Below are 26,105 nucleotides of genomic sequence, written 5' to 3' on the forward strand. Positions count from 1 at the left end.
CCCTGTCCCCAGAATATAGCCTTCCAGTTCACTGCCCCCAATATATAGCTTGCTAGCTCCCTATCCCCCGTATATAGCCAACCGGCCCCATTATATAAATAGCCAGCCCCCTGTCCTCAGTATATAGCCAGCCATCACATGCGGGTTTTCCGAAGGCCACGTCCCCAATTTACGTTGCATGCATGCCGGTGCCGAAGCACCACAATCCGATTGCGTGCACCAAAACCCGCGGCAATTCGACGCAAATCAGAAACATTCGTTAAACCCGACGAAAAAAAGCGATTCGGGCCCTTAGTAAAAGACCCGCACTGTCTCCAATGTTGTATGGTCAAACTGGTTTTGAGACTCCCGTTAAATGGAGTCTACCAGTTTAGTGGTGTCCATGCCAAACTTGCCAGAGAATGGGGGTCCTACATAATATTAATTTAACCATACTAGATAATGATTGCCTGTGACACTACCGATTGATGGCAGCATTGTTTTCATGAACCATCAATGCAAAATAATGTCACTAGGGACCAGACAGTATTGTCCACTTAAATTACATATGGCATACAGGTCACAAAGACACCAAGGACAGATGGCTAATGACCTCATTTTTCACCGACTGACTGGACAGGTTGTGAGCCCTGATAACAAGAGTCACAATGAAAAACATTGTATTGAGTTTTTGTGCGGTCCCATATACCTTGGTTGTGTTTCATGATGAATGACATTTGTCCTTGATATGTCCTTTATTTTTTAAAGAAGATATTTTAAGGAAGATATTAAACCACTTGAACAATTCCCACATGGTAGTTATGAAGGGTGAAAATTAGAGAGTATGTAAAAAGAGAACTCTAGAATCGGTATTTGAAAGACAGTCAAAGAAATGGCACTTAGAAGCCAGATAAAGCTCAGGAGCGTGAACCGGCAATTGCTTCCTAGTGAACATCCTCCTTATCACCCTTTGATATATGTCCCTGTAAAGAATTTAAGGAGAAGAGCTCGTGGGTGGGTGCCATTCCTTTAATCTTCTTTCGAATATATATTGAAACTACTAAATACAGTACAACCCACCACTCTTAAAGGTCTACTCCTACTGCTGTATATCATATCTATGAATGGTCAGAGGATTCTCAACAAATATTACAGGAGAACAAACATCAAACATGTTCCGTATTGGTAAAATTTTGGACAGTGACCACTCAAAAAAAAAAAACCCTTCTGCTGTGAGAACTATAGAATTGGGCAGTATCATTAGATTGTAAGAAGAGTGTTAAATGTTTTTTTTCTTATACTTTTTTATTTATTCTGGTTTAAAAATAATGGACATCTCAAAGAAGGTAAAGTGCACTTGGGACTACTAGTGTCAGTCATCCAGTGTTGTCATACAGGGTCAGGGAATGGACAGACAAAGACCCTGAGACTAAACCCACTTTCCAGTTGTCCCTGCCTAGTAGACCTATTGTTGTAGGAAACAACTTGATAACATTCCCTTCCTGCGCCAAAATTGCAAACACAGAGACAAGGGCAAGACAATACAAACAGAAAAGGATAGTCATAGGTCAGAACCAAAAGGAAAATGCAGTACAAAATCACTAGGCAAATAGGCAGGAGATTATGACTAATCCTGCTGCTGTTCCCCTCCGCCCACCTCCCTATGTGTGGCAGTGAGAGGGATGGAGAGAAAAAAGACACACTGGAGGCTGCCATTAAAGACGGACTGAAGGAGGGAGAAACAGGGAGTTGTGTAGAGATGCAAAGTGCAGCAATAGGATAACAGGAAAAGTCTGAGGCTCTCACAGGTGGTAAAGACACAACTATATATACATGCAGAGACATGTCTAATGGAAAAGATTTATTGAAAAGTGGCCAACCCCTTTAAAGATACCAGAATACAGAATGAACACAAGTTAGCTGAGTACAAGACTATACCAGTACTTCACAGTGAATTAACTGTTTGCTCATGAAACATGAGTAATCCAGGGGCTCCCGGTTTATGGGATATGTACAGTTCTCAGAGATTAAGGTTTTATCGTTGTCAGTCATAAACCACTACGTGCTAGACGGAGCAGTCCCTTAAGAATTTTGTATAGCCCCATATCTTAACTGTAACTATACCCTAAAAGTAGAAATCTGTAAAATGATAGCAGTTATGGACTCTCGTGATAGGTATGTAATATTACCATTGTACAAGGCACTGGTTCGGCCTCACCTGGAATATGCTGTCCAGTTCTGGGCTACAGTCCATAAAAAGGATGCCCTGGAGCTGAAGATGGTACAGCGTAGAGTGTAGAGCCACAAAGATGATAAAATAAAACAAGTAGATTTATTTAGTCTGGAAAAGAGACGACTACGAGGGGACATGATTAATTTATATAAATATATGAATGGTCCATACAAAAAATATGGTGGTAAATTATTTCAGATTAAATCAAATCAAAAGATGAGGGGGCACTGTCTCTATCTGGAGAAAACAAGGTTTAATCACCAGTTAGAACTGTCAATCTGTGGAATAGCCTGCTTCAGGCGCTGGCCACAGCAGGGACAGCAGAGAGCTTCACGAAGAGTCTAGAGGCTTTTTTACACCTAAATAACATTGATGGTTATGGTATATAGCATTTGTTCCCTTAAATCCCTTCCTCGTCCAATCCCTTCCCTATCTTGGTTGAACTTGATGGACATGTGTCTTTTTTCAACCGTATAAACTATGAAATAATAAGTTGAGCTCCATTGAGAAGAATTTCACGATGTACAATTTAAGAAACTGAGACGCGATGTTAAAACAAGAAGAGACTGAGACTAAAGGAAGATGCTTATAAATTGGAGATACTAAAATATTGTGAGACACCAAGAATGTTGTTCCTCTGTTTCTATCCCGCATGAAAACATCTCAGGTTGACGCTTCAATGTGAGAACTAGTTTTTAGGAGCTGTAAAACATCTCTCTGTAATAAAAGAAAACCTCCAGTGAGGATACAGCTGTCAAAACGAGTTAAATAAGATTTATTATATCACTTCAATAAGACAGAGCAAGAAGCGGCATTGTATGACTGAGAGTAATTAACAGAGCAATCAATTAATTACATGAAAATCCAAATTTTTAATTATTGTAGAAATGGAATTCACTTTATCTTTGGATGTCGTTCTTCTACAACGTGTCAGCAAAAACTTGGCCATGATAATAGAGTGCAGTTTTCTTAAATTTTACACCTACAATCTTTCAACTCGAAGCGTATGTGCTTTCAGAATGAAATGAAGAGTAAAGGAAGTAAAGATGATGATATCTCTCAAAGCCAAGAAACCAGTGGTGGACAAAAATTTCCACCTAATGACACGCTCTCATAGCCTCTTTAATAGCCTAGTACAGGCAGACCCCGGGTTAATATACAAGGTTCCATAGGTTTGTTCTTAAGGTGAATTTGTATGTACGTCAAAACTGGTTATTTTATAATTAGCTCCAGACAAAATTTTTTTTTGCCCCAGTGACAATCGGAGTTTCAAAATTGTTTTCTGTAATTGGAGCAAGGATTATCAATAAAGCTTCATTACAGACACATTACAGCTGATCATTGCAGTCTGGGACTATGGTAAAGTATTCAAAGAGCTTCACGAAAGGTCAGATATCACACCTCCCTGACGCGTTTCGACAGAGGTCCAACGTGTGGTCGACATCCCGTGTGAACACACAGCTCCGTAGAAGGGTGAGGACACTCCTTCCCTTTCACCATCAGGCTAACTCAGCTTGGATGCATCTGATTTATGGGCTACTTTTGTGTCTGTCTATTCTCCCTCTGATGAGACCTCTGTCAAAATGCGTCAGGGAGGGAGGTGTGGTATCTGTTTAGTTCAAGGGCCAGTTTCTGGTACTGCCCTTGTAAGGGCGGGAGTTTTGGGGTGATAGGGCAAGTCTGCCAGGGTCTATCATCCTCCCTCCTGCCGCGAAACTCGACAACAGGATTGGACGGCTCCTACCTAGCCCTACATCATCTATTGTATGCTGGTATGGTAAGACACAATGCCTAATGGTGGGAGTATAATATAAGATAACTTGAGGTGGACATATTTTCCCGCTAATATACTTCCTACCTGCTACCTAGCATTTCCAGCCTATACTTAAGTAGATTTTGATGTAAGCCGTACTTTGTTCACTCATTTCTTCTTTGTGTGTTTATTTTGTGACTTGATGTGGTGGTGTTAAGTGATGTGATTTATCTTACCTGCTCTGAGCGAGTATAAGTAATAAGTAAAATTTTAGAATTTTCCTAATAAACTTTGTATTTTATTAATTACCTCTGTGCTGCTATACCGCTACTCTGCATATTACTAAGGCAAACTGCACATAGTAAATCTGGGCCATTGTATCCAAGGACGTCCATGAGTCAGTCTTTATCAATCCCACCTCGCTGAGGAGGTCAGAACAGATCTGATCTTACCCATGCAATGAAATCTCTGCACCTCGCCCCATACAAAGCAAAGATTTTTTTTAAAGCCTGGCTCTTAAAAAAAGGAAAAATATCACATACTGAATTCTTGGAATTCTTGAGTTCCAAATTCCATTGAGTTCCATATTTGAAATCAAGAGATAATTTTTTCCCCATTTTGGGTTAATTGCTATCTACAATATGTTTACGTGCAACTTTATGATACAAGTACATTTCATGTATAGTGTACAGTCAGCAAAACCCAATACATGTCTAGCACCAGCTTTTAACTTGGCCAAGTGATGTCTTCTATATAGCTCTGAATCACTGAGAAGGATCGGCGCTTATAGTAGGTATTTATAACAATAAATGAAAAGTTATACTGAATCTTTTCTAACTATAATATATCTAAACTATACATCAATCTGCTTCCCCTTCTCTATAACATGCTGTTCATACAGTAGCTTATATTTCCAAATGAAAACATTAACATATGTCTATAAATTATAGATCAATTATAAGGGATTCATCAAGGATTATTTGACGAGAATGAGAAGTCAATGACGAGAATGAGAAGTAGAGAATATTTCCTACACTCCCTTGAATACATGTTAACAAGTGAATACCTTGGCACAATGTCCATCTAGATTTTTGATGCTCATAGATATGGGATTGCATATTGGGGCTCATTTTCTAAGGGTCGCGGATCACACTTTCGTCAGACTGTTCGCCTTTTTGGGGATTACATGGCTTGGACAGGTATTTAACAGATGTCTGCACTGGGATTTTGGCACACGCAATCATTTTTTGGTGCTGGCTTCCATGCAACATGAAATTGGGGGGGCGGGCTGTCAGATTCGGACTGAGCGCGGGATTTAACTTTAAAATTGTGTCACAAGACAATGCACTTACATTCACCAGGAAGAAGAAGGTGAACTCCCGTGGACCTGAGCGGGGAAGCGACACATGCAGGATATCGGGGGCACGATCTTGGTGAATCGTGGCACAGTGCATTATCGTCTTTCAATGCACTTTTGGTGAACTCCAGGAGCCATAAATAAGTAGTAAGTAAGTAAATGAGTCCCATTATGTCACACTGGTGTTTAGAAATCTATAGAATTCCCTTCATATGGTGGCCTCACAATCAAAATTCTACCAGCTGGGTAGACTGGATTCTTGGGCAAATAATTGTGAGGTTGGTTGTAAAGGTGTAAATATATCACCATTCCAGAGGATGTCGTTGTGTCTAATCCTCCTGTAACAGAGAAATAAAATATAATATTCCGATTGGTCCTTCAGGTTTCAAAAATTCTCAAACCACACTAGAGGCAAAGGCCTTATGGAAAGTTACCTCAATGCTCTTATGTATCCAGTCTAGAAAGGCTCCAATCTTAGTATATACACCTGGGCGGTTGGGCTCAGCACATCCCGTTCCCCAGCTGACCACTCCGACCAGACGCCAGGTATAGTCAGTCTGACAAACCAAAGGCCCACCACTATCACCCTACAGGAGCAAGGTCAGAGAGAGCAAGGTCACCAGATGCCTTTACATTTTTGGATGTGTAAGAGGCCATTTTTAAAAATAAATTATTGAATCTTTATTTTCTGGCATTTTCTAATTTGCACAGTTCTCTACTTTCTCATATGACCCTTCCAATACTAGGAATGTGCCAAATAACTAAGATAACTCAATTGGCCAAACATGGAAACAATTCCACCCAAAATAAGAAGTAAAAGAAAAATGAATTAGACATTATGGAAATGAATTCAGACTTGCTACTTATTACATACCTGACATGCATCAGCTTTTCCATCAAGATAACCAGCACAAAGCATTCTGGGAGTAATGTCGCCATCATATATGCAAGAACTATTGCATTTCCTTGTGCTAATGAGGGGCACCATCGCTTCCTTCAGACCTCGAGGCATGTGTGCTAAAGAAATGAGAAGCATGTTATTCTGTTATTACTATGTTGTAAAATCATAGGGTCGGGAATATTTCTCCTTATGGAGACTTTGCCAACTAAGGCCACCTTGCAGGTATGTGGAGACTTATAGCCATTGATGCTCCACTTGTGATTCTGTGAAATCTGCAAATACGTTTCCCAGGATGGGATAAGGAAAACATTGCCTCTTTTGCTACCTTGTAAGGCAGCCTCCTAAAAATCAAGCAAGGCTTTCAGGAAGCCTAATGACATGGTGCAGGATTAAAGCCAAACCAGAATATCTATTCCAGAGGGATCAAAATCCCAGTTCTAGACAGTTCTGTTTCAATGTTTTTTCATCTCATCAGTACAGTCCAGGAAACTGGTTTAGCTGAGTGAGAGGATTTTGACTAGGGTTAGGAAGTAAAAGCTCTCGTTATGGTGAGCCGCTGTAACGTCCATGCCTAAACGTCCCACTATTCGCAGTTGGCAGAACAGATGGCGTTTATTTGTGTGTGAACTGTGGCTTAGTGTTTGGATTACTGAGCCACACCCTGCTCCTTGCATTTCAGCCCTGCCCAGCAAGGATTACTAGTCTGATGGACAGTTCCCCCAGTGTGCTGCTGGTGGCGGATCCGGGAACTGCCTTATATACCTGCCTATTCCCATCATACCTGGCTGGTTATTCTTCAAGTCTTACCTGTGTATCTAGTGCTCTTGCTATCTTGTTTGGTATTCTGTGTTTTGTATCCGATTCTGTATCTTTGCACCCGGTTTGTTTGTTTCCGCTTGTCTGCCTGCATCTGGACCTGACCTGTATATACCCACTTGTCTGCCTGTATCTGGACCTGACCTGTATATACCCGCTTGATCTTGACCTGACCTGTATATAGCCAGCCTGATCTTGACCTGACCTGTATATAGCCAGCCTGATCTTGACCTGACCTGTGTATAACCCGCCTGAAGTCCTGTATCTGTTGTATGTCCCTCAGTATCGTTTACCTCCTAGTGTTATCCCGCTTTCCCTGTCTCAGTCCTGTGTTAGTATTCTGTGCACCAGCGTGAACACTGGTCCATTCCTGTATTCCAGTTACCTGTCCGCTACACCATCCAGCAGCTGCCAGATGAAGTAAGTTCTCCCTGTCATCTTGTAGGGTCGCTCAGGGACCGTTAATAAGGTTCCTGATAGTGGGTTCGCCCTTATCAGGTTTATCTGCTTTAGGCAGGGCCTTAGCCTGCAGGGACGTCGCAGGGTGAGTTTACCACCACTTACCTAGTCTGACAGCTAGCGCCAAGCCTGGTTGTGGTTGCGCGTTTGCTGGGCATTTGCTGACAGCCGCATTCCAGGTCGAGACTTATAGCCATTGATGCTCCACTTGTGAAATCATAAGCATAAAATTTACAGTGGATGAAATCTCCAGAGGATTTTTGCAGAGTATGTTTTGCACCTATGAAGCTGAACAGTATACCTTGCTCCACTAAGCATACATTCAATTTGGTTAAGTTATAATGCATACCTAACTATTAAATGAACTTCGAAGAAATCAGTATCCAGTGTGTTTCAGGTTATCATGTAACTTGTAATTTGTCTTTGTTCACCAGCTTTATTCTCTGCAGCTTCTATCTGTAAGTTGTTGTCTTCTTGGTGGAGACCTAGCTGGTTTGTAAGTCGCTGAACTTCTTGCCACCCTGCTACCCAGTCCCATGAGACATGGCTGAAATAGTTCTATATCTCAGCTCTGTATCTTGTCTGTGCTTGCAATTCTATCATTTATACTGATTTATTGATCTCGGCTATCATACCTTCGACTATCTTTCTTGGACTTCTTCTTGATTCTGTACCGTTTACTGTATCTCTGTGGTGACCTGGACCCCTGACTTCGATTTCTGTGTTGTTTGATTGTCAGTCTTGTCTCTTGTCTGCATTATGGCTTAGGGAGGGATCAGAACCCAGTTAATGTCGACCATTTAGGGTAGCGCCCAGTAAGTAGGCAGAAGACAGTTTGGGGGGGGGGCTTAATTTAGGGCTCACTGTCCTGTCTGTCTTTCCCTGTAACCTGAGCCACCTCTTCATCAAAATAAAATAATCATCAATGTTATTTAGATGTAAAAAGGCATCTAGACCCTTCTTGAAGCTCTCTGCTGTCCCTGCTGTGACCGGCGCCTGAGGCAGGCTATTCCACAGATTGACAGTTTTCATAGTAAAAAAAAGCTGTGTCACCTCTGATGATTAAACCTTGTTTTCTTCTGACGCAGGCTTTGGCCCCTTGTCTTTTGATTTGATTTAATATGCAACAACTTTGCACCATGTTTTATGTATGGACCATCCATATATTTATATAAATTAATGTCCCCTCTTAATCTCTTTTCGAGACCTAAATCTAGTTGGTTTGATCTTTCCTCATAACTGAGACCCTCTATACCCCTTTTCATTTTTGTGGCTCCTTGTTGTACCCTCTCCAGTTCCAGGATATTCTTTTTATGGGCTGGTACCCAGTACTATGAATCCATGAGTCCATACCACTTTTGATACATGACAAGATCTACCTGGCTTTAGAGGCAGCTGACTGACATTGCTTGCTGCTATGAGTGGCCACTTACTAAATGTGCGGTGGAAGTGCCAGTCATTGGGATTCTTCTTCAAACATCTTCTCCCAGCCCAGATCAAAAATATAGGAATCCTTAAACTGTGGGTAGTAAGAAATGTGTGGAGCATAAGCCCATGTACCAAGGCTATACCTTCAGATAGTGGCCCCTCCTGCCTCATCAACCAGCTGCAGCCTAGGATGAAATGATTTCCGCCCCTACAATGTGCCACGGTCCGATGGTTGGGGAATGTGGATGTAGGGTAGTCGTTCACATCATAGCTTCAGTGCCAGTCATCAGTAGCAGTTGCCTTGTTTGCTGCTCGTGATCTTTGGAGCCCCATGCAGAGACCAGAGGACAGCGCTGGAGCCATGAGAATAGATGAGGTGAGTAGAATTACTTTTATCATGTTAAAACATCCTCTAGCATTTTTCCAGAAAAACCCCATAAACGTTACCATTCTGAAACATCTCTTCACCGCACCAGCTCCGGACCTCTTTAAATCTAACCTTCAACTTGGCATGTTGTCAGCATAAATTACTGAAGTTTCATTGCCTAGAATGGCAGGGGGTGCACCACTTCTAGTATGGTTGAATGGACCCCAGCGGTCACACCTGAATTTTCCAACTTTTAGTTGAGCCAGGAACTAGCAGACATGTATTTAGTATTATCAGTCCCTGCGGCATCTGTAAAGGCGAATATAATAACTAAATGACAACGTTTGTTTAATTGGGCGTTAAAGACTACAGGAAGGATCCATGCTGTGTCCTGCAAAATCCTCCCGCAGAACTGTAACCTGGAAATCAGCAGTAGATTGTGCTGTGGGCTGAGGAAACACACAGTAATTACAAGAAAACGTAGATTGCTTAATCGTCTCCGACTGAATGAATGTTATTTTACAATGTTTTTATGAGTTCTATTGATTTACGAAGCAAAATTAAGCAGCATTCTCATGGGGCTTCTACTTATCAGGTGTTTAGGTCACATTTTGCACCTCGTTCAACAAGGTGTATGGTTTAGTATGAAGGCAATGTGGTTACGTTGAAAAAGGGGACTGCTAACATGCGCTCTGATCCTCCCAAAGAGATGCACATGAATCCCATGAAGTAGGACCCCAGCCCCTACCCAATGTATGTGGGGTAAAGTGAGTACACTCAATGAACTACATCCAGATGAATTCTTCAAAAACTATTGCAATGTTTCCACACCACCATTGTGCCTGTGTCTTCTCCAAAATGAAGACTGTTAAAAGGAAAGGGGGCTATATAAATGGGGACCATTATAAGTGGGGAGTCATTTTAGAAAGTGGGTATGAGACAAAAAAGACTAGAGATAAATGAAGGTCAAAAGAAATGGAGCGTTAAAAGTGGGGGGCTAACGGATGGAGTCATTACAAGTAAGGAGCTAAAGGAAAGGGCAGTTATACTATGCAGGGGTCACTAAGGCGCATATTATAAAAATCACATGCTGTAATGTTGCATGACTGCTGCCTTAAGGTGCGTATTGGCATATGGGTTGTCACTTATAGCCAGGCAGTACTTGAATATTTAAACAACAGAAAATGTAAGTACTGGCTGCTACAGGTAATTGACAAGCACTCACCTCCACAAGTGTGTTATAGAGCACCTACAATGTTGTTTTGTTGACCATCCTATGAATTCATATTTCCAATTCCCTAGGTACTTTTTACGATTCATTTATATAGCATCAACACATTGGTAAGCAGAATACCCAGAATATACTTATCTTTAACTTCACTGGGAAGTAACTACAGCTGCAATGGGGCCTGCAGTGTCAGGGGGCCCCAGCATCCAGGATATTGGGTATATGCTGTATATCTGTACAGGTGGTCCCCTACTTAAGAACACCCGACTTACATACGACCCCTAGTTACAAACGGACCTCTGGATTTTGGTAATTTACTGTACTTTAGTCCTAGGCTACAATAAACAGCTATAACAGTTATCAATGGTACCTGTAACTAAAATGTATTGTTTATCCTGGTTCTTATGACAATCCAACATTTTTAAAATCCAATTGTCACAGAGGCCAAAAAATTTTTGGCTGGGGTTACAATTATAAAGTACACAGTTCCGTCTTACATACAAACTCAACTTAAGAACAAACCTACAGAACCTATCTTGTATGTAACCCGGGGACTGCCTGTATATGGTATTCTATGTATGTGTATATTGCCATATGTATATATGATGTGTTTATATACTGTGTGTGATTGTAACTCACATGTGTGAGTCTACGAATATGTATATTTTTTTAAGGGGGAAGGGGGGTCCATTCAGAAGTCTACTAAGGGCCCTCCTCTCCTAGTTACATCCCTGATTACCCATGTGCGATTAATATTGGCAGCTCTATTGTATATATATATATATATATATATATATATATATATATATATATATATTGGTTCTTACAAACACTGCATGCAGCTAGCATCAGTCACTGTAGATTACTCTTCTAGTTACTTCATTCACAACATGTAGTTAACATCTAAGGACTTACCTCATAGCATTGAGGATGACACAATGGGGCACATTTACTAACCCGTCCTGTTGACGCCGCCGATACGGAATGTCCAATGAGGATTCGGAGCTGCCACGATTAACTAAGATCGTGCGTCCAATTTCCTGCATGTGTCGCCTACCTACTCAGGTCCACCAGAGTTCACCTTCTACTTCCTGGTGCATGTAAGTGCTTGGCTTGCGACACAATTATGAAAGTTAAATTCCACGGTTTGTCCGAATCACTCGTATTGTCCGACGGCCATGCCCCCAATTTGTGTCCCATGAAAGCCGGCACAATCCGATCGCTTGCGCCAAAAACCCTGTGCAATTCAGAGCAAATCGGAAATATTCGGGAAACCCAACAGAAATGCGTCCGACGGACCCTTAGTAAATGTGCCCCAATCTTCCTACTTGTTTCTATCAGAGAGCACTTTGATTATTGTGAATACTCGACTTATACATAAAATTAAAAAAAATCATGGATGACCCATGCTATGTCCAATAAATACAATATCACAAAGTGCATGCTGGGAAAAAAGTATTTGCATCCTCTGAGATGCAACTTTATTTTGTTTAGACCTTCCATGCAGAGCTGCGTGCCTCAAAAAAAACCCATAACATCTGTTCTATGACATTTATCTCTTAATTGCAACCCTAACGGATTTTTTTTATGTAGCAGCAGCCTAGATCAGACTACACCGTATTTAGCTGTAGTCTGTAACCATGGAAACACCTGGATAACAGCTGTAGACACAAACGTTAATAGTATGATATTTCTAATCAGACTTTTCACTGGAATCCTTTTTGTATACTTTTCTGGTCCAGTTTTTATAGGTTTTTTCAAGTCACATGTACCATTTCTTATTTTTTTAGGTGGTTTTGTCAGCTTTAGTTAAAAAAAAAAAGTTTCATACCAATAATACTTACTGTTGTCAGGATGAGTATGTCCCCAGCCTGCAACCCAGCATTCAGACCCCACCGGAAGTTCTTGTTCATATTGTGGTAGACACACAGGGCGAATACTATCTAAGGGAAATTACAAGAGTCAACAAGAAAAGGGGTTAGAAACACGAGCTAGTTACATAGTTCGGTAGAAATAAGAAATTTGTCTTCAAGGCAAGGGACAGGGATGAGGGGGAGGGATGTAACAGAACACAATTATATACAATTATATAAGCATCAATGTTATTTTGCTTTAAGAAGGCGTCTAGGCCATATGTCCATACTCCTATAGTTCCATGTGACTATGTTTGTACTCTGTTATGTCTTATTTTAATTGTATATGTCCACTATGATTTGTAGTGCTGCAGAATATTATGGCACTATATAAATAAAGATTATTATTATTGTAGGCCTTTTTAAAACTCTCTGCTGTCCTGCTGTGACCAGCTCCTGAGCTCAGCTATTCCACATATTCACGCTTCTTACAGTAAAGAACCTTGTTGCCTCTGGAGATTAAACCTTTTCTCTCCAGACATTTTTCCATATTTTGTTTCCTCTCAGTCATCATAATTTCTTTAATTTAATTTCTTTAATCTTTTCCCCAGAACTGAGACTCGCTATGCCCCTTGGAATAGGGAGCTCATGGTGTGTGTGGGTGGGGGTGGGGGGGGAGCTGATGGTGTATGGCAGGGGTGAGGTGATTTGGAAATGATGGTGTGGAAGGGGCTGATAGTGCGCAGCATCATGGGCTGAAGATGGGGTGGAGGTGTGTTGAGGGGATAAGGAGCTGATGGTGTGTGTGGTGGGGCTGAGGAAATGGGGAGCTGATGGTGTGTGGGGGGGCTGAGGGGATGGGGAGCTTATGGTGTGTGTGGGGGGGGGCTGCAGGGATAGGGAGCTGATGGTGTGTGGGTGATGAGGAAATAAGGTGCTGATGGTGTGTGGGGGGGCTGATGGGATGGGGAGCTTATGGTGTGTGTGTGTGGGGGGGGGGGCTGCAGGGATAGGGAGCTGATGATGTGTGGGTGATGAGGAAATAAGGTGCTGATGGTATGTGGGGGGTGAGGAAATAAGGTGCTGATGGTATGTGGGGGGTGAGGGGATTGGGAGCTGATGGTGTGTGAGGAGATGAAGGGCTAGGGTTCTGATGGTGTGGGGGGGCTGAAGGGACTCAGTGCTGATGGTATGTGGGGGGCTGAGGGAATAGGGAACTGATGGTGTGTGGGGGGTGAGGTGATTTGTAAGTGGTGCTGTGGGAGGGGCTGATAGTGTGCGGGGTCAGGGACTGAGGTCATGGGGAGCTAATGGAGTGTGGAAGATACTGAGGGGATGGGGAGCTGATGTAGGGATTTAGTGAATATGGTGAATAGGGAACTGAGGGTAGAAGAGGAGGTGGCACTTGTAATGACAGGAGATATTAAACATGAACTAAGATGGAAGCGACAAGGAAGTGGACAGTCACTCCAATAGGGGTACTTAACGTAAATGGAGACATAACTTAGCCTAAACTAAGTATAAACCTTTGTCCAGGCAAGGAAGTAGACAGCTAAACTGATAGTGGTAGGAGGGAGCAAACAAATGGATCCTAAATTTAAAAGATAGCGAGACACTAAATTTGCAAGATGGCAGAGGGTGTGCTCAACTTATGATCAGTTAACTAAATCTTGGTAGGTGGGGGCCCCTTTATAACTTTTGCCCCAGGGCTCAGTGGACTCCAGTTTCGTCACAGGTAATATTACATTCCAAACCCAAGTGTCCATTCTTCTTATAATACATGAGAATGCTGGCTTTAGAAGCAGCTGATTGATATTGGGAGAGTCCCTTCTTGAGAAGGATCTGGGTGGTGCAGGTTCATCCTCCCTGGACATATGTTGTATGTGGATTATAAGCCCCCAGTTGCATAACCTTACATTTATTCACACTGGATCTCATTTGCTAAGTGAATGTCCCAACACTTAATAACAAGTAACCATATTATAGGATGTACAACTAAGGTCTGTGAACATTTATTTTCAAAGATCCAAAACTGGTGAAGAGAGAATGTTCAGTCTGGTTCATAATGGATTAATCTATAGTGTATACATAGTAAAAGAAAAAAATTAACCTGAATAAATCAAAGGTTTCTCCAGTTTCATTAATGCAATGTCATAGTCGTGGGTTCTATCATTATACTTCTGGTGATAAATGATTTTTTTCACTTCCGAAGAAGATGCTTGTGGTCTTGTGGTAGAGTGAGTGACAATTCCGGCAAGGACAGACCAGCTGGACAGCTGAGGGGACCTGTAACTTAACAGGATCATTCATCAATGAAACTGCATGAAATTTACTAAAATTCATTCTACTTCTATGTTTTATTATATATTATTCCATAAATTGTCTTTCGAATGTAATTTACACCATTTCCACAATTTTTTACTCAGCAATAAGCTTGTGTACAGCCAGCTTCTTTAGCAATGACCTTTTGTGGAATGTGTCAGTGTCTGCCTTCTGGACATCTGTCAAGTCAGCAATCTTCCCCATGATAATGTCGCCTACTAAACCAGAATAAGGGAACCAGGCCCCTAATATGTGTCGCATGGAAGCCAGCGCAACTGCACCACAAAAAGGGTCGTGAGTGCCACAATCCCAGCGTACACACTTCTTAACCCCTTAGCTCTCTGAGTCATAGTATTTTCAGTTCTGAAACTGCTTGTCAAAAATCTTCACCAAGGGTGAAGTGGGCAGAGACTAATCTCTTCCTGTATCTGCCTTAGTGCTGAGTCAAATTGAGGTTGCCCTAACTTTCCATGATACCTTGTGTTCTGTCATTCTGTCAATTTAGCAGCAAATCCAGTAAGATTCCTACAAGTAAATCCACTGAACACTACATAGTGTACATACAGTATATGTACAGTGACCAGCCTGGAAGCTTTCATCACATGGAGGAGCATCAAGCATGTTATAAGTAGTAGAAACCAGTAGTGAAACAGTTACATGAAATATATAGTTTGTGCTATGTGGGCACTAAGGGTTAATAGTTTCTATACACTTTGCAGAAAGTGCCAGGAGTAGAAGGTGGGCTAGGGGGTGCAGCATGAGGTGCAGAAAGAGACAGATAAAGTTCTGGAGAATTAAAAGTTCTGCAGACTGGGATGGAGGGACTGATGGGGAACAGGGGAGATCTTCTACCTCACTTTTCTGTGTAAAAGACTTCTGCATCCACAGAACTTAACACATTCAGCTTTGCTTCATCACTCTCTGTGACACACAGAGAACACTGTCACATGACCTGCCCCCAGGAGACAAGCCAGTGCAAGAGTGGGTGAAACTGAGGAGGTTAGCAAAGAAACTGTTCCACATGGGTAATCAAGATAATAGTTGTTCTACATCCCAAGAGCTATTGATTTTGAAAAATGTGTTTTTGGTATTATTTCACTCTATTATAATTTTCCATTTTTACTTGTATGGCAACAACATACTCTGCAGCCCTGTCCTCAGCGGAGCTAGGTATCTAAATTTCCTAACACTATGTTTTGGAGTGCCCTGAGGTACAACAAACCACAATTCTCGTAATCCAAGTCCCTCCACTGAGACCCCCACGATCAACAAATTAACACCAATCCTTTAAACTCCTTTAAATATCTTTATAAATATCTTGAGGGTAACTACAACCCCCTGTTGAATATATTGGTTGATTTTTTACAATTACCTGTGGCCTGATCTGTAAATCTTTTGGTAATAGATAGATTTTTTAGCACTAGCAGATCCACTTTTTGGCTATTGATGTTGATAATCAGGAGAAAGTGGCCTAAACTTCTCAACTGTGTCAAATGTTTTGTTTTTGGACATCTTAAGCCATATTCATATTATATTATATATTTTTTTATTTTTTTTTATCAAGACCTACTTTTGCACACAGTGTGCAGCCGTTATTATCCATTGTTGTGCTACGATGGAGCCACCACAGACATGCCTGTTGTTTAGATACAGACTGACTTGCCATGGCCAGCGACCCAAGGCCACATCTCGACCTCCAATTATTCTAGAAGATTTGGAACGGGATCCACATTCTGCAGAAGTAATAGTAAAATTGTATTCTGCTATAAGTTCATTGTATCATAGTAAATAAGGTTAGAAAAAGACATCAGTCCATCAAGTTCAACCTATGAAATTAGACCTCAATACGCAAAATGTAGTTTTGGGACATATGCTATTGTTTTAATGGTTGTGTGTTCTGGTTGGCCACATGACCAAGACATATTGGAGCCCGAATAGCCAAATTCATGCCCCTAACTACAAGCCATAGTTATAAATGGCCAGGGGAACACTAGGAGTGTCAATTTGCCGGATTTGCTGTTTGGCCTCCAATAAGTCTGGGTCGTGCAATGGACCCTGATTGCAAACATCGAGTCTGCTTATCTCTAATGGCTGGTACAAGTCTCCATGTATCTCCATGTTTTCATGGTCCAGTGTATAAGCAACTTCCCAAATTGCAAAACTCAGATCAGGGCTGGCTTCTGGCCATAGTTACAACTTGAGAAGCCTTTTCTCTGGTCATTGGCATGTAAGCATGTAACACGCTACAATGATACATGATCTGCTAGGTAAAATAGACCACGGGACATTGTTTGCAGACCGTAATATGCACACACAGACCCTCACCAATATGATCACTTCGGCTGAGATGGTGATAGGTCTGCCAGTGTAACAGTTAAATGTGTAGATGTTAACATATCTCTGAACTCCACATGTCTTAATCCTGCAGTGTCTTCTTGTGGATGATCGTTAGGGGTGCTGGGTGGCACACCACCACCAAGCAGATACTGCACTTATGCAAAGGAGAGGTGATCTATACATAAATACCAAAATACCCCTTAATGCAGTAATTCAAGCTATTCCAACTAGTGTACCAACTAGTCCCACACATTTTATTTAAAGGGGTATTCCCATGTTGGCTGCAAATTTAATTGAATTCATCTGCCATATATAAACATTCCTTCCACTGCAGGTTATTAAAAAAAACATTCCCATGTGAAGATAATTTCCCATAAATGTGGTTATGTTGTCCCTTAAAAACAAGATAGCTGTCCTTGGATACAATCACCACCTTTCTCTGGCAGCAGTGGACAGATATACACTTTTGCTGCTCACACAACCAGCTAGATTCCGCGTTCACAGGATGGCTGGATGGAGTTTCTCCAGAACTTTTGATTTGCAAAAACAATTACGGGTAGTTTCTTTGTGAAATCATTGCAGTAGAGGTGGTCATGTCCAAAAACAACAATCTTGTTTCTAAGGGACAACATGGTGACATTAATGGGAAATTATCTTCGAACATGTAAATTTTTTTCATCCACATCAAGAGATGTGGAAGTGGGTTTGAGTGCATATGCAGGGTGCCCAGTAAATCCATTATGCAAAGGAGCAGGCAGAAGTTAGAATTTGAATAGAGTAACCCCCAGGACTATAGTAAATTTGATAAAGACAACATTGCTATCTACTGTATAGTTCCTATAGGATACATATCAAAAGTGAAAAATACCCCTCTGGTGACAGGTTCTTTAAGAAAAAAGTTTTATTGTTTTGAACTGTAAGGTTGAATTTCCATGAGGCAGATTTACTGCTGTTACTGAAAACCAGTTCCATACATCTGAATGGATCTATTTCTGCAGCATGTACAAGAATTTCTGCAAAAAATTGCTACAAAATCTTTCATGTATGAATCTTTCATGGATGAATTTACCCTACACCCCCAGTGCATCATAAATAGAATAGGTGCACTATGGGGCAGATTTACTTACCCGGTCCATTCGTGATCCAGCGGCGTGTTCTCTGCGCTGGATTCGGGTCCGGCCGGGATTTAATAAGGTAGTTCCTCTGCCGTCCACCAGGTGGCGCTGCTGCGCTGAAAAGCATCTGAACGCGCTGGAAACCCGAGCGTCACATTTTCCGTTCTTAAATGTGGCGGTTTTTCCGAATACGTCGGGTTTTCGTTCGGCCACGCCCCCTGATTTCCGTCGCGCGCATGCCGGCGCCGATGCGCCACAATCCGTTCGCGTGCGCCAAAATCCGGGGGCAATTCAGGTACAATCGGCGCAAATCGGAAATATTCGGGTAACACGTCGGGAAAACGCGAATCGGGCCCTTAGTAAATGACCCCCTATATGTTCTAAATACCGAATGCAAATAGGTACAAAATATACAACTTACCTGAGCATTTCAGCGCAACAATACGTCCAGAAGGACAGCCCCGCCTGCAAAATGAAATGTTGAAATAGAAGCCAAAAAAGTGATGAATGATGTGATAACTGAAAGATCATTTAGAGAATAAGCAATGAGAAAAACAACCCAATGGATGCAAAATAATAAGACCCATAGAGGTAGTTACCTTCCAATATCGTTAAAGGAAATCTATCATTAAAATGAAGCATGATAAACCAGGGGCACTTACTCATAGACCCAGGGGTGTGAGCCCTCTTCATACATCCTTAACATACATGTACTGTACATAATGCATTAAGGGGTGAAGGATATATGGAAAGGACACATGTAGGTAGGTGTAGTAGGTGTCTACTATATTACACAGCAGACACCCGCCCATAACATCAGTGCTAGAAAATGGGTGTTAACCACTTTATTGCAGTGGGGAAAGTGATGGTAATGCTGCCATATTGGCTGAGATCGTCCACCACGACCTCATTATGGAAGGTCTCTCTGAGGCTCTAGTGACTGTTATACAACAATCTAAATGGGCCCCTAATGGTCCAATTAAAAAAGATGAAAGCTTTACCCGTGTCCAAAATGCCCGTTCTGGATATTTATCCTGTGTGGTGAACCCGTTACAGAAAAAAACTGGCAAATATCAGCATCATCACCATTTTGCCACACAGATAAATATTACAAAAGTGATCAGTAGGTAGAACAGTCTCCAAAATAATATATATATATATATCTATGTACCCATCTCTATACACAGGAAGATTATTAAATGTATAAAGACACAATAAAGCCTATAAAAATGTTGTACCTCTGTTATCACACAGACCCGAAGAATAAAGGAAATGTGCCATTTGGACTTCCTAAAGAAAACCTTAAAGTGTAACCGTCATTTCAAAAAACTTTTGATATGTTATAGGGCAGGTAATTTTAAGCCCTTTTGCAATTGGATTAGTTACCCGAATCCTGCTCCTTCCTCTTGTATTCTGCAGCCTTCCCTTAGATGGCAGTGACTGCTCAGATAGCTGTTACTATGACCTGAGTGAAGTTGGCCCCCACACCTTATTCAAATCAAACAAAATTGGTGTCAAATGTTTGTGCTATGTTTGTGCTGGTTTGTGCAGCAAACATTTTCGTTTGTGCCGCTATCATTTTTAAGATTTTAATGAAAGTTTCCAGAGGTCATCAGACGTCAACCAGCCCCCCCCCCCCCCCACATTACCCAAACCAAACAAAGCTGGTGCCAATCAATTTTGCTACGTTTGTGCTGGTTTGTACTGCTCAAATTTTTGTTTGTGCTGCTTTTGTTTTGCATATGTGAACAAAAATGAAAGGTCAAAAGTTCAAGCAGCCCCCCCACATTAACCGAATCGAACAAAACTGGTGTCAAAAGTTAGTGCTACGTTTGTGCTGGTTTGTGCAGCAAAAATTTTCGTTTGTGCCGCTATCATTTTTAATATATTCATACTTTTTTCCAGAGGTCATCAGAGTTCATTTCTTCCAAACTACAGTGGGGCAGATTTACTTACCCGGCCCATTCGCGATCCAGCGGTGCGTTCGCTGCACTGGATTCGGGTCCAGCTGGGATTCATTAAGGTAGTTCCTCCGCTGTCCACCAGGTGGCGCTGCTGCGCTGAAAAGCATCGGAACGCGCTGGAGTTCACCGGGCCGGGCTGAGGGAAGGTAAGTGCAAGCTCCGCAACAGATTTTTTGTTTTAAATGCGGCGGTTTTTCCGAATCCGTCAGGTTTTTGTTTGACCCATGCCCCCCGATTTCCGTCGCGTGCATGCCAGCGCCGATGCGCCACAATCCGATCGCGTGCGCCAAAATCCCAGGGCAATTCAGGGGAAATCGGCGCAAATCGGAAATATTCGGGTAACACGTTGGGAAAACGCGAATCGGCCCTTAGTAAATGACCCCCAATGTGTTTGCTAGCTCCCCCTGGTGATCAAACCAGGGAAGTGTCACTAGGTTTGTTTTTTACCAGTTCATCCTAAACACCTTTAACCTATGTAAACTCCTGAACATACCTTAAAAATGATAGCAGCACAAATGAAAATTTTTGCTGCACAAACCAGCACAAACGTAGCACTAACGTTTGACACCAGTTTTGTTTGATTCGGTTAATGTGGGGGGGCTAGTTGAACTTTTGACCTTTCATTTTTTGTTCATTTATTCAAAACAAAAGCAGCACAAACAAAAATTTGAGCAGCACAAACGCAGCAGAATTGTTCGGCACCAGTTTGGCTTGGTTTGGGCAATGTGGGGGGGGGGGCTGGTTGACCTTTGATGACCTTTGGAAACTTTCATGAATATCGTAAAAACGATAGCGGCACAAACGAAAATTTCTGCTGCACAAACCAGCACAAACGTAGCACAAACGTTTGACACCAATTTTGTATGATTTGGACAAGGTGGGGGGGGGGGCAATTTCACTCAGGTGTTACTATGGACATTCCTTCTTCAAGAAGAAGACTATGGAACAGGAGACACGCCCCCATCCCCCTACAATCAGCTGATCACCTCATGGCTCAGTGCTGCAGCAGTCATGTGCAGGGAGAAGCTCTCACTAATGTAATAACCAAAAACCATCATCTTCTCTCTCCTCAGCTTTCCCTACACTTGTGTATAACAAATAATCCACACAGACAGAAACTGCAGCCCCTCCCCCCATCACCTCACACTCCACAGGAAGTGGCAGGAGACTCTCTCCAAGCAGTGCCCTCCCCTCATGTGCTGTGCTGGAGTGATAGATAGATAGATGATAGATAGATAGATAGATAGATAGATAGATAGATAGATAGATAGATAGATAGATAGATATAAGATAGATCTGGTGTCATTGGTCAGCAGCAGGGGCTTGTGATGAGGTGACAGGAGACAGGCTCCGCTCCTCCATCTTGCTGATTGTAGTTTTTTTGAGAGCTGGAAACCATGGTTGCTATGGGCCAAAAAAGGTACTAAATGAGGACCGAGAGGCAAAATATTTTGAGGAATGATTCCCAGGGACACTGGGAGCAGAATTATGTATTTTAGTTTTTTTTTGTTCAGAATGACAGTTACACTTTAACCCCTTAATGACTTATCTTTTTTAGTTTTTTCACTTCCATAGACTTACCGGCTATGGAGAGGGCTCGGTCCGCGAGCCCTCTCCATGCACCGGGACCCGGCGGTCGGGAAGGGGTTAAAAACAGAGCTGTGAGAAAATAGCAGAAATGTGTTTTTTTGTCAACTCCGCTGCTTCCTAGTACATGCATGGGCTATTACATGGTGCCTCTAGGATCAACAATTTGTTACACACAAAAAACAAACCCTCATATGGCTCTGAAATACTGGGACACATTTACTTACCCGGTCCAGTCGCGATCCCACGGCGTGTTGTCCGACGAGGATTCGGGTCTGCCGGGATTCACTAAGGTCGTGCGCCTGATATCCAGCAGGTGTTGCTGTTGCGCCGAGGTCCGCCGGAGTTCACCTTCTTCCCGGTACATGTGAGTGCTGATCTTGCGACACAAATAATTTTTTAAATTCCACGTTTTTTCCAAATCCGTCACGTTGTCCGACGGCCACACCCCCGATTTCTGTTGCGTGAAAGCCGGCGTCAATGCTCCACAATCCGATCGCGTGCGCCAAAATTCTGGGGCATTTCAGGGCGAAACTGAAATATTCTGGAAACCCGACGAAAGTGTGGCGTGGGGATCCTTAGTAAATGAGCCCCACTGAGTCAAATTCTACTGTCAGATTTTCCACTGCAGATTTTTACTGACATGCCCCATATTTCAAGCGATATGTGCCTGGGTATCACTAGCGCGAAAAGGAAAAATCACTATATTAGTATATTTGATGCTATGCTAATAGCACTGATTGCCTGGAAATGGTTCTGTCCCATTTAAGTCCATTTCTACAAATTCTTTCAGTACAGTGAGAGTTGGCCTTTGGTTAGACTTAGGGTTAGGATTGACCCTAATCCTAACCCTAATAAAAACAGTCAATAAAATGAGATATGATCTTTTGTAGGACTGAGAGGTACAAAATGTTGTTTGTGCCGAATATCCACCACCTTGTCAAAAATTCACGATATTAACTGTATAGATGTTAATAATCTGGATACTTTTTCTATATATTTTAATATATGCATGTGTGGTTTTATTATTTTGTGTTTTTTTATGGAATGTCATACTCTATTTCCCCTTGTTGGGGATAAGGGTGCTTATTAACTAAGGGTGGGCGGACGCACTTTTGTTGGACTTTCCGGCGTTTTTGGGTTTTGCGCTGCTGTGACAGGTATTTAACAGGGGATTGTGTGGAAGGGCATGTCGTCGGACGATCCGACGGATTTGGACTGAGTTCGGGGTTTAACTTTCAAATTGTGTCACAAGATCAAGCACTGTCAGACCTGTCAGCGGGGAAGAGACACATGCAGGATATCGGGCGCACAATCTTAGTGAATCACGGCAGAATGCATTATCGTCGGACAATGCACTTTCTGTGAACTCTTCCGGATGGGTAAGTAAATGTGGCCCAATAAGTTGTTGCCTTATTTGGTACAAAATAAGAGGACTATTGGGGGTTATGTATTTCTAGAGCATTCGGAGCAACATCAGATCAGAAGGATTGGATTGACACAAACCAGATCTTTTGAAACACTTGGCACAGCTTCCACAATCACATCTTATGTCTAGTTATAGTTGGTGGAGGTGGTTAAAGATTCTCATTGTTTCTGTGGTTAGGGTCAGACAGTAGGTGTTCTCCTCATGGAGAGGTTGCCAATTAAGGCCACCTTAAAGCATGTGGAGACTTAAAGCCATAGATGTTCCACTAGGGAAGTCTGGGAAGTATGCAAATATGTTTTCCATGGTGTGAAATGGAAAACAATGCCTCCTTTTGCTACCTTGAAAGGCAGTCCCCCCTTAACATCAAATATGACCTACAAGAAGTCTAAAAACCAGTATATCTATTCCAGAAGGAACAGACTCCTAACTGTAGACAGCGCTGTTTCGACCTGGTTGGGTCTCCTCCGTACAGTGTAGGGAACTGGTTTGTCTGTGTGTTTCTGTGATTTGCATGTTAAATATACCTGGTACAGCTTCTGGAATAAATTACCCCTGACTTACCCTTGAGGAAGTCACCAGTTCGGGTGACGATACGCATGGGCTCTGCCTTACTCCCTCCTCCCCCTTTTGGCTGCCCCTGCAACCGGTTCGCATTAACCAGTCACTCTCCTACTCTGGGACCACCTTTGGTATTGTATGACCAGGTTCAGGGACAACTTCATTCATGCACCTTATCTGCCCAGGCCACTTTATATACCTTGTTTACTGATTGTTTATACATGAATTATTATTGAGCATTGTACCTGTGTGCGGATATTAGATTGACCAACTTGGGATAGGGAGCATTTGGCCATCACTTGCCCTTGGTAGCTGTATACATCCGTTGGATGTATTTTTTTAAGTGTTTTTAATCTTTTGATTGTCCTGTATGTATAGTTACTTTATGAATTAATAAACTTTGTTATTGTTATATCCTGTATACGCATCCACCTTTGTCTTTTATTGTGGTTACTTCTGGAATAAATTTGAGTTATTAGTGGGAACTAGTATATTACTTTTACTTTGCATTGTCTACATGTTTTTCTTACATTGCCAACATACCTGGTTCGCCAAGTGTTCTCACGTGCAGTTGTAAGGCCTAATGGGACCTGCATAAATTCTTGACTGTGATTTAACTTGGTGGATGACAAGTTAACAGCTTTGTGATGTACCAACCTAAAAAGGACAAAACTATAAGTTATGTATGGGATCTCCCTTCGAACAAGAGTGCATTTCATTTCATTGCATTTCATGCACAAGTAGATCATTTTAAAAGTATTTTAGAGCTGTGCTCCAGATCTTGTGCTTTTTAATTAATATGTCATTAGTTGGAGATGGCTGTTGTGTGGACGTCCTATAACAGTAGAAGCCACTTGGGCACATTTGCTAAGGTTTTACTCTTATGACTTTTCTGTCGGAGTTTGCACGTGTGTGCACACTGTTTGCATATGTTTTCCACTTGGGGGGTACTTCAGAGTAAGTAGGACTATGTAGGACACACTCAGTTTGCACTCCGTTTGACTGGCATGCACCACATTTCTTTCAGACTTTCTACATAAATGTGGCACATGGTCTGGATTGGCACTGGATCGCCCCTTTATGTGCTGAGTTTTGTTATGTTTTGTTACAGTACGTTATGTGTGTATGTAAGAAGATGTCTGTATATGGCACTGTATGTGTGTATATGTGAGGTGTATATGCTCTATATGTGTGTAACAGTGTATACATGTGTATGTATGAGTAATGAACTGCATGTTTATGTATATAGGAATGTAATATATGTATATTTTTAAGGCGGCAGGGGGTCCCCTTCAGAAGTCTGCAATGGGGCCCTGCCTATCCTAGTTACGCCACTGGGGGTGCACACGCAACGCAAAACTGTTGCAGAAGTTTAATAAATATCTGTAAATAAATATCCATTACATCTTCCTTTTGAATGCATTGTTTGGCAAAAAAAAACTGATGCAGCAAGTTCAATAAATCTGGCCCATTAGGTGCTTAATTAGAAATTCCCCAGGATTCTGTCTAAAAATCCAACAAGTTTAGAGCCATAGACTAATGTGGAAACTTTGGGCATCCGTTACACCTTTCCCCCCTAAAGCAAGGTTTGTGCTTCTATATAAGACATTCAAACCAAAATCTTATCCAGAATGTTTCATACATCTTTTAGTAATTTAAAGCACACATTGATGCTAAGATTAAAAATGTCTTTGTCAGCATTCTGAATCATATCAGTACTTTATAAAACTTTATTTCATGGTACCTGCCTCCCTGCCAGCAGTGTGTGAAGAGTCTGAGGGGTGGGAGGATAAAGAGGTACAGCAGCCGGTGTGTCTGTATCTTAGTCTCCTTTCCTCCACCTTCATCCAGCTCCCTCCTCCACCCCACTTTTTGTCATGTACATTGAGAAGTCAGAGAAGGTTGGCTTACAGTAGAGGAAGAAGGAGACTGAGACACAGGTCTGAGCCTCACAATATACTGCTGGCAGGGAGCCAGGTAATGTCAAATAAAGTTTAATAAAGTGCTGAAATGATTCAGAGTACTAACAAAGTCATTTTTAACAGCATAATATAGTCTATTGGAACCTGTCACCAGCTGAAAATGACATTCCTGGTGACAGGTTCTCTTTAAGAAAAAGTAAAGTGAATGAGTGCATAAAAAAATTACTCATTGTAGAAAAAAATGTATACCTGATGTATCCCAAGTGTCGGCATACATGGGTTCCCCAAGCTTCATTCCACCTCTCATGACAAGTGAGAAACCATTCTTGCCTGTACTCCACCTGCACTTCCAACAAGAAGTTTTCTGTGTTTATTCTGAAAGATACTGAAACCGTTTTCATGAAAGAATGAACAAAGATTTTCACCAATAAACTAAAACCCAGATAAGGCTATTCATAACCACAGTATACACTAATACAGGATTTATGGGCCTAAAA

The 26,105-nt window shown here is 41.8% G+C and overlaps 1 protein-coding gene across 3 annotated transcripts in view; it reads right to left on the reverse strand.

Annotated features, from left to right (window-relative positions):
* Nucleotides 1-2,381: 2,381 nt before the first annotated feature.
* The window catches only part of TMPRSS5 (transmembrane serine protease 5), a 43,586-nt gene continuing 19,862 nt past the window's right edge, over nt 2,382-26,105 (reverse strand). For 2 of the 3 annotated variants that reach the window (XM_072155857.1, XM_072155854.1), the window contains exons 5-13: nt 25,858-25,993; nt 24,230-24,343; nt 18,570-18,613; nt 16,267-16,429; nt 14,485-14,666; nt 12,366-12,464; nt 6,197-6,339; nt 5,757-5,909; nt 2,382-5,660 (exon numbers count right to left, since the gene is read on the reverse strand). In XM_072155857.1, the coding sequence (XP_072011958.1) occupies nt 5,652-5,660; nt 5,757-5,909; nt 6,197-6,339; nt 12,366-12,464; nt 14,485-14,666; nt 16,267-16,429; nt 18,570-18,613; nt 24,230-24,343; nt 25,858-25,993 (1,043 nt within the window). In that variant the 3' untranslated portion in view covers nt 2,382-5,651. The remainder of the gene's footprint in view (nt 5,661-5,756; nt 5,910-6,196; nt 6,340-12,365; nt 12,465-14,484; nt 14,667-16,266; nt 16,430-18,569; nt 18,614-24,229; nt 24,344-25,857; nt 25,994-26,105) is intronic. The other variant, XM_072155856.1, reaches the window with a different exon arrangement.

The sequence above is a fragment of the Engystomops pustulosus genome, chromosome 6 (assembly GCF_040894005.1).
Source record: "Engystomops pustulosus chromosome 6, aEngPut4.maternal, whole genome shotgun sequence".
Classification (NCBI taxonomy): domain Eukaryota; kingdom Metazoa; phylum Chordata; class Amphibia; order Anura; family Leptodactylidae; genus Engystomops; species Engystomops pustulosus.